General features: G+C 35.3%; 1 protein-coding gene across 3 annotated transcripts in view; it reads left to right on the forward strand.

Moving 5' to 3' along the window:
- Window positions 1-14,851, forward strand: part of PHIP (pleckstrin homology domain interacting protein) — a 127,286-nt gene that overhangs the window by 25,320 nt on the left and 87,115 nt on the right. For all 3 annotated transcript variants that reach the window (XM_060030319.2, XM_060030321.2, XM_060030320.2), the window contains exon 7: window positions 9,033-9,193. In XM_060030319.2, the coding sequence (XP_059886302.1) occupies window positions 9,033-9,193 (161 nt within the window). The remainder of the gene's footprint in view (window positions 1-9,032; window positions 9,194-14,851) is intronic.

Raw genomic sequence — 14,851 nt, forward strand, 5'->3', positions numbered from 1 at the left:
AAGTTGGGACTTTTTGTTCATTATAGTTACCGTTTCAGCATTTTATTTGTCTTGTTCATATGTTGCTTCCTTACTAGTTACTGGTGTAGTATGATAAAGAGACCAGATGGTGCTGTAGAAATTAACCAACCTGTGTTGAATTATTTCCCAGATTATCTCTGGCCCTCAAATTATGAATATTTGGTTGTAATTTCCTACTAATATCTATATTAGTAACCCCAGAAGAATTATTGTGGCGAACTTTTCAGTTGTGGCTCTAAAGAGAATTAAATGTTAGAAGTTCCTCCTTATACGATTCCTTCCCAAATAAAATTGAACCTAAACTACCTTTGACATCTTTTACTTTAAAAACTTAATGGGAGGGCTTCCCTGGTGGTGCAGTGGTTGAGAGTCTGCCTGCTGATGCAGGGGACATGGGTTCGTGCCCCGGTCCGGGAGGATCCCACATGCCGCGGAGCGACTAGGCCTGTGAGCCATGGCCGCTGAGCCTGCGCTTCCGGAGCCTGTGCTCTGCAACGGGAGAGGCCACAACAGTGAGAGGCCCGCATACTGCAAAAAAAAAAAAAAAAACCCGCATACTGCAAAAAAAAAAAAAAAAAAAAAAAAAACTTAATGGGAAAGATTTTAGAAACAAAACTTATAAACAAAATTGATGGCCCTTTGTATTTTATGGCTTTCGAATCAGACTAGATGTGAATTCTTTGTAGCATGTCATTCAGTCCATGGTCAAATAGGCAATGGTTATTCTCTGTAGTGTAGTATACTTTCAAATACTTTAATATACTTAGTCTTTTTTTTTTTATGATTAAATGAGTTTGAATTCCTTGCATCTTTATCCCTGGACCTGTTTTTATCAGTCTTGAATTTAAGTTAATCTCCTTAGATAGTTCATATTTTTCATATTGCTCTTTTGACCTCCTCGAGGTAGATTGAGCTATACTTTATTTAATAAAAAATTAATCAGGATGTATATATGCTCAATAGAGAAAACTTGGAAAATAGAACAGCTCAAAAATTAACCAGTCTCACTGGTTGTCTGTTATTAATACTTTTGCATGTTTCCTCTCAGTCTTTTTTTCTAATATTTGTCTACCTAGCCAGCATGGTAAGAGTGCACTCTTTGGAACCAAACAGCCTGAATTCAAACCTGGGCTTCACCTCTGGGAAAGTTACGTTTTGTCCTTCAGTTCTGTTATTGGTAAGGAATATCCCCAGTAAGGAGGTAATAGTAGTAGCCATGTTAAAAGATGTGTGAGGATTAAATGAGAATATATGTAAAGTTCCTTGAACACTGCCTGGCATGTAGTAAAGTACTCAGTAAATATTAGCTATTATTTTCCAGATCTGCTACACATCATAATAGTTTTCCACAGCTTTTTTTTCTCCCCACCACAAGCACAGCAGATAAGACTTCTTTTCTATCAGATTCTTGAAGTCCCAGTAAGAACCTCTCTGTCTAGCTTCAGTCCCTGGTGACTTTTGTCTTCCTTTATATGCATTTTCTCAAGATAGGTGATTCTTGGCTTTAGCATAACTTCTTTTTTAGAAAATTATATAGCTGTTTTTTTGTGATCTGCACGGTTGCATCATCTCCTTTTCATTCCAACATTTTTGTGATTCTTTAACAAAAATAAAATGTTACGTAATTTCACGCGTTAGCAAATACCTTATACCACACAATACTTTATTTAATGGAAATCACCAACACCATGTAGAGACAACTTTTTGGACTCATAGTGAATTTGGAAGGTTATTTCTATGAAATTGCCCTCTGAGTGCCTGATCATGGTTATATGTAGCATTATTTTGTTGGGAAAACTAATTATTGTCTAAAGAGGTAAATCATTTTAGAATTTGTTTTCACATGGTCTTGCTTACCTGTTTATCATTATTTTTGTACAGGCATACTTCAGAGATATTACGGGTTGGGTTCTAGACCACCGTGATAAAGTGAATATCACAGTAAAGCAAGTCACACAAATTTTTTGTTTTCCCAATGCATATAAAAGTTATGTTTACTCTGTACTGTAGTCTATTAATTGTGCAATAGCATTATGTCTGGAAAAAAATGTCGACGTCTTAGAAAATAATGCTGTTGGAAAAATGGTGCCAGTAGACTTGCTCAATGCAGGGTTGCCACAAACCTTCAATTTGTAAACAGAAATAAAACGCAGCAGTATCTGCAAAGTGCAATAAAGCAAAGCACAGTAAAATGTTTGTAGTTCACTTTAGTTCTGTAGGTTTCCAAAGTTTGGAGAGCCTTTATTAACACAGATTGTGGAGATTAAAATAAAATCTAAGTACTGATTATCCAGAGTCCACTCTTTTTTTTTTTTTTTTTTTGCTGGTACGCGGGTCTCTCACTGTTGTGGCCTTCTCCCGTTGTGGAGCGCAGGCTCAGCGGCCATGGCTCACGGGCCCAGCCGCTCCGCGGCATGTGGGATCTTCCTGGACCGGGGCACGAACCTGCGTCCCCTGCATCGACAGGCGGACCCTCAACCACCGCGCCACCAGGGAAGCCCCATTCTCTTTTGTACTTTAATTTAGGAACTGTTTATATGGTTATTAATTACAAGTTACAACTACTTTTGCATTTTATTTACAGAAACTCTGGGAGCTTTCCAGGTGTTTTCTTTAACCAGAATCAGAGAATAAAATTGGCCAAAATATAGTACAAAAATGAATCTAATAAAATTTTTTTTTAAAAAATTAAAATCTTCTAGTAAAATACTCTGATGTTTCCTATCTGAGTACCCTTTTTTCTGTTATCAGAAAAGGGTCGAGGTTGCACCTTCTGAAATTACATACTCTTTCTTTTTGCCTCCTCATTTGATTCTTCTACTGCCACAAACATTAATTCTCCAGGTTTTGGCGTCTACAGCCACATGCCTCTCCTTGCATTCATTATGCTGCCAGCTGGGCTCTGCTTTCATGTGCTGGCAAAAGTTGTAGGCACTAGTCCTGGGCCCTCCAGTTCTGATTGTTAAGGCGGAACAGCTTTTCTACTGGTCTAGATATTGTATAGCATGTTATGTTGTTCATAAGAGTTAAAACAACAACAGCAAAAAACCCTAACTTGTGCATTTTTGTTAATTCATAGTAATTTTAGTATTTTTTCCCAAATCATCTTTTTTAACAATGACTAATTTTGATCTTGGGTAATTTATTACAGTTGCACCATGTGCCCTTGTCAATTTTTGTTTATTGATTGATTGATTGGCCACGCCATGCGGCTTGTGGGATTTTAGTTCCCCGACCAGGGATTGAACCTGGGCCCTCAGCAGTGAGAGATTGGAGTCCTAATCACTGGGCCACCAGGGAACTCCTCCATTTTTTAAAGTACTTAGCAGGATGGTCTTGGAGGGTATTATGCTAAGTGAAGTAAATCAGAGAAAGACAGATACTGTATGATGTCACTTATATGTGGAATCTAAAATAATTCAACAAACTAGTGAATATAACAAAAAAAAAGTAGACTCACAGATAGAATAAACTAGTGGTTACCAGTGGGGAGAGGGAGGGGGAGGGGCAATGTAGGGGTAAGGAATTAAGAGGTACAAGCTTATGCATAAAGTAAGTTATAGGATATATTATACAACACAGGGAATATAGCCAATATTTATGATAACTGTTAACTGGAGTATAGCCTTTAAAAATTGTGAATCACTGTATTGTACACCTGTGACATATAATATTGCATAACAAGTATACTTCAACTTTAAAAAATGGAAGAAAAAAAGTACCTGTCAGAAGGAGGAAACCTTTTGGAGGGAGGTGATAGTATTTCTGCTTTAGTTCTTTCTTATTTGCAGAGATTTTGTCACATATTTTTCTAATATGCTCAGAAATGTAGTCACTAAGGTTATTGCAGATGCTCTTTTCTGGCAGCTACCCATTTTTTCCCCCGTGAAACTTGGTTCAAATGATACAGATTTGTATAATGAGGAAAACTGAAGTAAATCTGCTTATGTTTATCTTTTTCTAAAATCATCTGCATTGAAAATTTCGGCCCAGCTATAGGACCAAAGTACCGTGTTCCTGGATAAACAGATGTCAGTTGTTTATAAGTGAATGAAATTAAACTTATATTTCCAACAAATTAGTTTTTTTTTAAACTTTTCAGTCATCTTCAAATTAGATAATAATAAATCAGGAGTAAGATTTTTTTAAAAGGACACATGAAGAAGAATAGCCAGATAAAAGCTAAAATGCCATTAATTATAAATTAAAAATTTTGGCAGTGGCATATAAATAGACGTCATCAGCAACCTAGCACAGAAATGTATATAAGATAATTTAATAGAATAGAGAAGGATTAATTAGTGAAAAGACTGGAACAAATAGTTGATGAGGGGAATCTTTAGAGACTCACCTAGTAACATACTAAAACTCCAAATACATTAAGTAGTTAAGTGAGAAATTTAAACCACATAAAAGTAAAAGTAAATGGGTATTTATTGTACCATTGGCTGATAGAAGAACCTTCATATTAAAGTACTAGAACAAGTTACAGAAGAAAAGAAAAATATTGATAGAATTGGCTATGTAAGTGTGAAATCGTGAGATGTCACAGAATAGCATAATATGAAAACCAAGTATATTTGTGGAAAATGTTTCTGGAAGTATAACTTGAGAAGTCGAAGTAGAGAGAGAATAACTTGCTTAAAATCTCCACAGTGTCAAATTTAAATACAAGTCTGTCAAACTTAAAGCCTAGCTTTTATTTCATTAAGGAATATGGAGTAGCTATTAAAATGCTGTTTATGAGGGAAGTCTCTGCAAAATTTTATGTGATTGCTTTAGGTGGTAGAGTGATGTAGACTTTATGTTCTTATTTTCTACATTGAGTATTTATTAGTATTATGATTAAAGAAATAAATCAATTCTTGAAAAATAATTTGGTGTGAACTAGGAAGAAATGGCTTGTGGGGGAATTTTATTTATCATTTTATTACCTAGAATGTATCCACAGAAGTAACAGTTAAGACCCTACTGGCTAGATATATCTAGTTATATACAGTAGTTACACCTGACTTTAAGAAATCGTGGGCCTTTTGTTTATCTTCAGTAATTAGTTCTATAGACTTGTGCACATAGACTTTGTTTCAAAGACTGTTCTGAGTGATTTGCTACAAATGACACTGTTCACAATTTTGCTCCTTTTCTCTCTTCAGAGAGAATAATACTTCAAATGGATAACAGTGATTTCTGGAAGTTTTATTTCACTTTACTGGTCTGTTCCCTCAGAAGACATTGAGTAAATATTTTTACCTATCCCTTTGCCTCCAAATTAAGTAAATTTAGCAGGGCAGTTGAAATGAAGAACTGTTTCAAGATACTTTGAATCTATAATCTGTCCAATAAAGAAATCCATTTTTGTTTTATTTCCTAAACCAAATTGTTTTATTGATGTGTAATTAATTTATTAAATCCACCAACTATATATTATCAACGAAGTGCCAGCCACCGTTGTCAGCTTTTAGGCCAATCAAAGAACAAAACAGATAAAAAATCCTGCCCATGTGGAGTTTATTACGTTGTAGTGGAGGGGGCAGGAAATAAACAGTGAACGTAATTAGCAAATAAAAGGTGATAAGTGATGGAAAAAGAACAAATACTAAGCTACATAGAGGGGGGTCAGGAGTAATGGGTGGTGGTTGGGGGTGGGTTGTAATTTTCAAGAGGCTGATCAGGTTCTGCTTCATTGAGAAGGTGACAGACATCTGAGGACGGATTTGAAGGTCAAGGAGTTAGCTCTATGTGGGAAGAGTTTTCTGGCCGGGGGGTGGGGGGGGGGGGGGGGGGGCGGGGGGGGTGGGGGGGGAACAGCGGGTGCAAAGACCCCAAGTCAGGAGCATACCTGATGTGTTGGAAGAATGGGGGAGATTAGAATGGTTGGAGCAGACCAAGTAAAGGGGTCAGAGAGGTTGTAATGGGGGACAAGATTATGCAGGGTCTTGGTAGGCTGATGCATAAGGAATTTGGTGTTTATTCTGAATCAAGTGAAGGACATTGCAGTTTTGAACACAGGAGTGATACTATAGGGCAACCGGTTAGGTCGCTTTTAAAATTAAAATTTTTAAGTTTAAAATTAAGATTCACTCCTTAATAGAGGAGATGACATTTAAACTGGCCCTGGAGGGTAAGAAAGAATTTGCTAAGTGAAGAAGGTAGAGATTTGCTTTGGCAGGCTTAATTTAACAATATTTCACATCACCATGCTTAAGAAAATAAATGTACTTTTAAACCAAAGTCATACATGTTACTTGATTTAAGGTTAAAAGTATAATAATGTCATATAAAGAACTTATTCCTTTATGACCTCTTATATCTGTTTAACCATGCTCGTTTTAAAAATTGATGTTCTAGTTTAATAAAATTTAAGGAGTTCCTATAATCCAAGAGACATTTCCTTTTCACTCAAAAATCCAATTAGTCTATTAAGAGTTTCTTTTGAAAGTAAATGATTGCCATTTGCCTTTCTGCCATAAAACTGTAAATTTAATTGAACCATCTTGTGTTTCTTATTATTAACTAAGATTCATTTATATACTTTTTTATTTAAAAGGCTCTACACTCAGTTGTAGGAAATACAAAGAAGACAGTTTCTGCCCTTAAGGTACTTAAGATCTGGTAGGGGAGATAAAACATTATGCAAATGGTATAGTAAAAGAAAATGTGAGTTCATTGCATGGGAGTCCTACAACATCCTCCTCTCTTCCTTTATAAAAATTCTCTACCTATTTGACCTGGTCAGGCCATCTTCAAATCCAGTCTCCTCAGTTGAACTTCAACTATTGAACCATACTTATATTTTCTTCTCTAAATCCCTGTATCAAGTTTGAACCACCAACTTATTACCTGGGAACTCTACATACTGTATGTCATATCTTTTGGTACTGTTGTACAAGTTTGTAAATTGGTTGAGAGCAAGGACTCTGCTAGGTACCTTTTTCCTTATTATGCAGTCATAGTATAGATATCTAGTAGTTAATTGGTAACCAAATATAGGGTAGCGTGGAATATAGTTTTAACTATAAATGTATTTCACTTAATGTTGTTTCTGAAAAGTTTTACTTGAAACGTTGACTGTAAAGTAACTTTTCGAAAGGGATGTTCCTTTTCTCAGTCGATTCTTAAAATGAAAATAAAGATTTAATCCGAGTTTAGGTAAAGATTCAGTAAAAACTATGTTTAAGAGAGTAGTAACATTTTCTCTTGAAGGAAGTATTTTTTGCTTTATCAACTCTGAATTATAAATAGTGTTTATAACAAATTCATCTAAAAAAATCTGACATATGTAAGAGTGCCTGATCATCATTAAAATAATGGTTTTGATTTTGTGGTTATCTCCAATAATCATTTTTATTCCTGAACAGTGTTAAATATTTTTTTAAAATTTGATATTTTGAGAATTTTGTAAATTTTGTATGCAGGGAATTAAAGTACGTCTTGGTAATGCAGCACTGTCAACATTTGTGTTACATGTCATCACTTACTTTCTTATAAAACAGACAATAAGTGAGATGTCATTCATTCATCCTTAGTGTTTGGATAAGATCATTTGAGTTCTCGTTTGGCAGGACAGTTGATGCCTGTGGTTTTGTGTGATCTTTGCTCCAAATCAGTTTGGAGCCAAAGCACAGGAGGATGTCTTTCACCAGGCCATTTCTATGCATAAGGAAAAATGTATCAGGGTTTATTAGAAACTTATTGAATCACTGTTATTATATAACTAGTTTAAGCCTAAATATGCTAATTAACAACTTTCAACATTTGTCTTAGATATTGCAGATGTTGAAATAGATTGTATCATAGGACTTGTATGCTGTTAACAGCAAGAGATGTACTCTATCAGAATATAAAATGATTGATGTAGTAAAAGAACATATAAGCATAATGTAATTATTCCTTGAATTATTATTGCTTTAGAACCTGCAAAGTATTCTTCTACGTATCTCCTCACCAGTCCCCAAGATTTTCCTTTTTGCTTGCAAATGTAGTGTAAGCCAAACATTTATTGTATGTAAATAAAATAATAAGCACTGAGATTCTTTATGATACGTCTGAGATATTCGTATTTCATCAACTTTAGGGCATAATTGTAGGCTCTAAACCTAGGTTAAATAGTACTTTGTACATATATTTAGTTTTCTTTGGGACTAAATTTAAGTGAGAAACCAGTGTTTATTCTGTCCAATGTAGATGGCAGTCACAGTCAGAAAGAAAGCCTTGTAGTTAAAGATAATCTACAGGTGAATAATGTGCCTGCAGATCAGTCAACATGTATTTATTGAGTGCCTTCTTTGTCTATAATTATTGGTATAGAAAATAAGTACAGTAGTAATTTAGATGGAAAAGAACATTTTGGGCTGGAGTCAGCATCTCAGGCTTTGGGACAGAAGATAAATTTCAGTCATGTCTTGAAAGATGGTTGAAATGGGTGAGGTGAAAAAAGAGAGCTCTAGGTTTTAGAAAAGGAATCATTATGCAGGTCTTTGGCAAGATCCCCAGTTTAATTATTTTTTTAAAATAATGCAACAGATTATTCCTCTGTCTTCATTTGTTGCAGAGTTTTTAAAAACATCATTCAGTGTGTCATATTTAGAGTGTTCACGAATTGCTGGTTGATGAAAAGTAAAAATCACTGGATCCAGTTTTAACTGCTTTTGTAAGAAAACCCATCTCATAGGGGCCTTTGAAACAAATAATGTCATATAAAGTGATTCTGGTTTTTAAAAAGCACTAGCCATTTTAATCCTAGCTTCATGCCTTACTTTGTGACTTCAGACAGGTCGTTTAACTGAATTTACTTGTTTGTAAAGTGAAGATAATAGTGCCTGACTTATTTCAGGTGAAATAATGGGCTCTTATGGACTACTTTGAAGACTTTTAACTAGGAGCCGTATACCTTAGAAAGCATCTTTATTTTTACCAACATATGAGAAACTGAAATATGTGAATTCATAAAAGAGGATGATTAAGAAAATTAATTTCTGAATTATACTTATTTCCCCCCCTTTTCTTGGTAGCGGATACTTTGTTTTCAAGGAAGCTGAATGGAAAATACAGGCTTGAGCGACTGGTTCCCACTGCAGTGTATCAGCACATGAAAATGCATAAAAGAATTCTTGGACACTTGTCGTCTGTGTACTGTGTAACTTTTGATCGAACTGGCAGACGGATATTTACTGTAAGTAGTTTTTTTTTTTTTTTGCGGTACTCGGGCCTCTCACTGTTGGGGCCTCTCCCGCCGCGGAGCACAGGCTCTGGACGCGCAGGCTCAGCAGCCATGGCTCATGGGCCCAGCCACTCTGTGGCATGTGGGATCCTCCCGGACCGGGGCACGAACCCGTGTCCCCTGCATCAGCAGGCGGACTCCCAACCACTGTGCCACCAGGGAAGCCCACTGTAAGTAGTTTTTAAAGTATTATCTTAATTCATATATGGAATTGCAGAAACATTGCTTAAAGTTGAACTTAGAAATAAAACCTTTGTTTTTTCTTTTAATGAAAAACGAGAAATTCAGGTAAATTAGCTTACTGTAACAGAAGGTTTTACTTAAGGTTGGACTTCAAGTTTGGAACATTCTTGAAAGACATGTTGTAGCACAGTTACAGTTATATTATGGTCCTCGTGGATAAGTGTAATTTCCAACATTATATGAAATAATGCAGTGTGACCTTTTTAAAAATGTCATACAGTAGTTTTAATTCTAAACCAAGGACATTTCACCCAAAGTGTGTTAAGCAAATTAGGGGACTCTGAGAAATTTCCCTTAAAGCAGTGATAGAAAAAATTCTGGTTAAAAAAAAAAAAAAAATTCTGAGCATATGTAACATTTTCTCCTTTTACCTTTTATCCTTAGCACCTCATTCTTCAATGTATCTCATGTGTTCAGTCTCTTAGGTTTGTTTGTTACTGTTTCTTTTATTAACAGAGAAAACAGCTTTTCAGCTTTAAGGGAGAAAATTCCTTTTGGAAATATTTCAATTTATTTTTAGGTGCCTTAACTATTATATCCACTAAGGGTAATACTTACTACACTATTATGGTTGTACTTACCATTAAATACTACTTATATTAAATACTCTGCTGAAGGTATACACTCATTCACAGGATTCCTAATTTTAAATGGGAAATGGAAGTTAACATGGAAATTCTATCTCTGTCTTCGAAGAGAGCAGCTGCGAATTTTATACAGTCACAACAATTATAGATTCCTCTTTTAAGTAAATATGCTTGTAAACTGAGATTTATTTATGTCTACTTTCTCTCCTTTACCCGTTCACCCAGTCCTCTATAAAACAGCTAAATGGCAGGGTGTGGGAAAGGATTTCCATACATATCTTTTCCCCGGTTCTAGAATCCACTTCAGACGTTTGCAGATTATTTCCTGCATTAGTATTCTCCCTTTCACCTTCTCTTTTATCTCTGCTGTTCTCTGTGAAGCAGAATAAAACTGAAATTTAAAAAATTTTCTGATGGGTGATTGTTTTTAGAGTGGGGAATAGTTATCCCTGTATTGGCTAAAGTCCTTCATATACCTGCAACAGTAATTTGCTCTCAGATGGTAATGGAAAATTACTTACAGCCTTTTTGAGTTCAGTATATTATCATTTAAATTTAGCTCTCAAAACATAAAGTAATTTTGGCATCTCTAATGTTCAAAAGGATTCTTTCAAAAATAATAATAAATTGGAAGAATGAGAAAGACACATTACATTGTGTTTATACTTCATTTTGGTGAGTATTAAGTTATGCCGTTGCACTGAGATTATAAAAAATATATAACTTCTTACTTAATTTTTGATGTCTGTAAAGTACCTTGTGGGAATTCTTTCTTTGAAAAATGAGAGGAATGGTAAGCATTTGATTGTTGTACTTTATGAAGCACTGTGTATGTGTTGATTTGAATTAGACACATAATCTCCTACAACTTTTTGAGGGAAAAAATGCAGTGAGACAATACACTGTTGCTGGCTCATGAATTTAGTAGAGTAATAGGCATAGAGTTGGGTGAGCACTCTGAACCAGGGGTTAGTAAACTACTGCTTGTGGGTCAAATCCTGCTTGCCACCTTTTTTTTGTAAATAAAATTTTATTCAAACACAGGCACGCTCAGTGGTTGCTTTTGTACCACAACAGCAGAGTTGAGTAGTTACGACAGAGACTGTATGGCCTGCAAAACCTAAGATAATTGTTATCTGGTCCTGTACAGAAAAAAATTGCAGCCCTTGTTCTAGATATTTAATTCCTACTTTTAAGAGCATTGAATGATATGTGAAGAGGGAAGCAATTTTCTGATTGTTTTCCTTTAGTTGAAGATACATAAATAAAGGCAGAAAATTATCACTGTACTATTTTATGTGGTCTTATCAAGAGTCTAAAAATGTTGATGTTTTATGTATGTGATATAATCTGCTAATTGTGCCAAACTTATATTCTCATTTGTAATTTTTTACTGGTGATTTGCAGTTACAAATTCCAAAATGTTGCCTTGTGACAAGAAATGCAAAGATATGAGATCACTGTTACTTAAAATTTCTTTGTATTTTTATGATTATCACCTCGAGTTAGAGTACATATGTGTTTACTATTCATGTTATTTTATTCCACTGGGAACACATTAGCCACTAACTAATGCTTTGAAAACCAGTCTTGAAAACTGATAGGATAAGACTTTAGGATAGTAGATTATGACTGAACAATGAAAGATTCCTGTGAGAGAGTGACACACTGTTGTTGTTTATTGGAATAACAATTCAGTAATGGACAGCTCAATATTTCCTTTTTATGTATTCAGTATCTGAAGACATTATACAATTATTATTAAGTCCTAGTGTTAGATATATTTGAAAGCTTTTTCCAAGGGACTCATTCCAAGGGACTTTTGAGTCCTTTCTGGGTAGGCACAGCTAGAGGCAGTATAGTCCTGTGGTTAACAGCATCAGCTCTGGCATTAGGGGGCTTTTAGTTCAACTCACAGCTTTACCACTTCCTAGCAGTGCAGCTTACAAAGATTACCTCACCCTTTTAATCTACAGTGTTCTCAGCTGTTAAAAAAAGAGGGGAAATAGATAATAGTAGTACCAATCCCACTGGATTTTTGTGGGATTGCATGAAATGATGCATGCAGCTAGTATAGAACAAGATATACAGGAAGCAGTTACTAAGTTTCACTTGCTGCTTTTAATTTTATAGATGCATTTAAATGAATTTGTTCCACTTTATTTTCTTACCTAACTAAAATCTTATTTATAAATGCTGTACGAGATTGAAATCATTGTGATTGATAAGTGAAATTCTGTGTTAGGAAAAATTTCCAGTATTTTGTAGTAGAATATTTTAGTAATGGACATTTCCCAGTAGAATAATGAGAAGAACCCAGGGAGGAAGGTAGCATAATTAGCAAGTCAGACTACTCCCTAATTCTCTCTCTTTCTTAGTTTTCTAAAATTTTTTTACTTGATTTCAGAATCATTGCGTCAAATAATATTTGCCAAAGAAAAGCAGAGTTAATGAATTCTCTCAGTAGTAAGCCATTCACTCATAGAAGTATGTTGAGGACCATACAAAAAGATTTCCCCTCTTTTTTCAGAAACATAAAATGTACCTCTTCAGATTAAGGCAAAAGAGCATAAACTGGTTATATAAATTCAGTAATTTATAAAGACTGAGTTTATGCACTCCTTTAATGAACTTCAGTCTTTTAGGAGGCGGACTGTTCTAAAAGCTTAGGATATAGAAATGACAGACATAGTATCTGCCACTGGAGAGTTCACAGAGAGTCAACACACAATATTGATACAATGTGATAAGCTTGCTAGAGGCAGCACAAGATGCTGGGGTGTACTATAGGAGAGAGGTACCTAATTCAGTGTGTGGTAGGAGATGGTAAGAGAAAATTCCTAGAGAAGTGACACCTCAACTGAGCTAGGTATTCCAGAGTTAGGGAAAGGCATTTACAGTCATTGGGAGAACGTTAACATGCAATTGTGTATTATTGGACATGGCAAAGAATAAATATGGACCACTGGTAAGCAAGAGCTAGAGATGTTGTTGGAGGACAAAATCATTAAGTTTCTTTTGTGACATGAAGGGATGTCTTTCCTGAGGGCATGGAGCAAAAGTGATGGATTTAGACAGAGGAGTGAGCAGAATTTCTCTTTTTAATGACCTCTTTGGCATTATTGTAGAGGATGGATTGAAACTAAGTCTTTATACGGAGGTATTGGTGAAAAGGTTGTAGCAGTGATCCATGAAAGATTCACAGTGGAAGTAGGGATGGAATTAACAGATTAAAAATAGAATCTTTAGGATTTAAAAGGTTCGTTTGAATGTAGGGAGGAATTGAGAGGGAATAGTATGGAATGACATGTTTTTTAACTTGTGTGACTGGTTAGAAAGTCGTGTCACTTAATGTGGTAAGGATTCAAGTGGAGAAGTTTGTGAAGGTTGGGACATGTTGAATTTGAGATACATATAGATTGCTAAATAGAAATGCTCAACAGGTTGTGAGAGCTCAGGAGAGAGATCTAGGCTAGAAGATTGAACTGGGGAATCGTTGAATATGGAAATTGATTTTTTTACCTCATATGTGTAATGTACAAAGGCTGAAACTTCAACTTTAAAGCAAACTAAAGAAGAGGAGAGGAGTCAATAATTAAGACTGAGAAAGAGCTGCCTAAGAGGCCAGGAGAAAAATAGAAAAAGAAGTGGTGTCTTAAAAGCCAAAGGATTAGTATTTCACGAAAGGTAGAAAAACCTAAAGTAAAATTAGAACTGAAAGGCATCTTTTGGATTTGGCAAGGCTATTAATGAACTTAAGAAAAAATGTTTTATTTTAGTTTTAGGGGTAGAAGTGAGATTGCAATGCACTGCACAAAGGAAGGTTTGGGCATTGAAGAATTAGAGACGGTATAGATTAATCTTTCAAAACTTGACAACTAAAAAAAATAGGCAATTTTCTGAATGTGGTGTATTACCACTGAACATACTTTTATTGTATTGTATTGTCCTCTGTGTTGCAGTGAATTTGTTTAGACGTCTGTCTCTATTAAGTTGTGAGCTTCCTAACAACAAAGCCTTTTCCTTAAACATTTTTAGGTCTGCAGTGCTTTACAGAGTATCTGGTGCATACAGTAGGCAAACAACAAAAAGATGAATGAATGAACCAGTCAGTTAGAGATACAGAAGTGAATAATGTCCTTTCTTGTAAGAAACTTCTGTTAGGGAAGATATATACAAAAATGTCTGTAAGACAAATTCCCTTCTTCTACTGTGCTTCATTTACACTGGTCTTTTTCTGTGTTTCAAACTCACAAAGCCGATTTATGGCCTAGAGCCTTTGTACTGGCTATTCCCTTTGCCTGGAATTGTCTTCTCCAAAATATTCCTGTGGCTGATTCCTTTTTTAGCAGTTCTGTTCAAACACTGCTTTCTTAGCGACTTTTCCCTGACTACCTTCCTTCCTCATATTCCATCATTGTCTATCACATTACCTTACTATATTTTTCTTATAATATCTGTCACTGTGTGAAACTTATTTTTTTAAATGAGCTTTTATTGTATTTTCTTATTAATAAGCTCCATGAGGACGGATAGGACCTTGACTGAGTTGTTTATGACCACTGATTAAAGTAGGCATCCGTGGGTTATACTGATGTAAATAAGTAAATAAATAAGTGAGAAAGAAGGGAAAACTCCTATTTACAGTGGAATGCCAACTGATAATTGTAGAAAGAATGGTGGTTTGGCGACTGTCATAGTGGTGGTTGATTCATTTGTGTGTCATTGCGGGAGGCTAAGACTGGTAGATGCTGGTTTGAAGATCTTACCGTAATCTTGT

This window comes from Delphinus delphis, chromosome 14 (genome assembly GCF_949987515.2).
Source record: "Delphinus delphis chromosome 14, mDelDel1.2, whole genome shotgun sequence".
In the NCBI taxonomy this organism is placed as follows: Eukaryota; Metazoa; Chordata; class Mammalia; order Artiodactyla; family Delphinidae; genus Delphinus; species Delphinus delphis.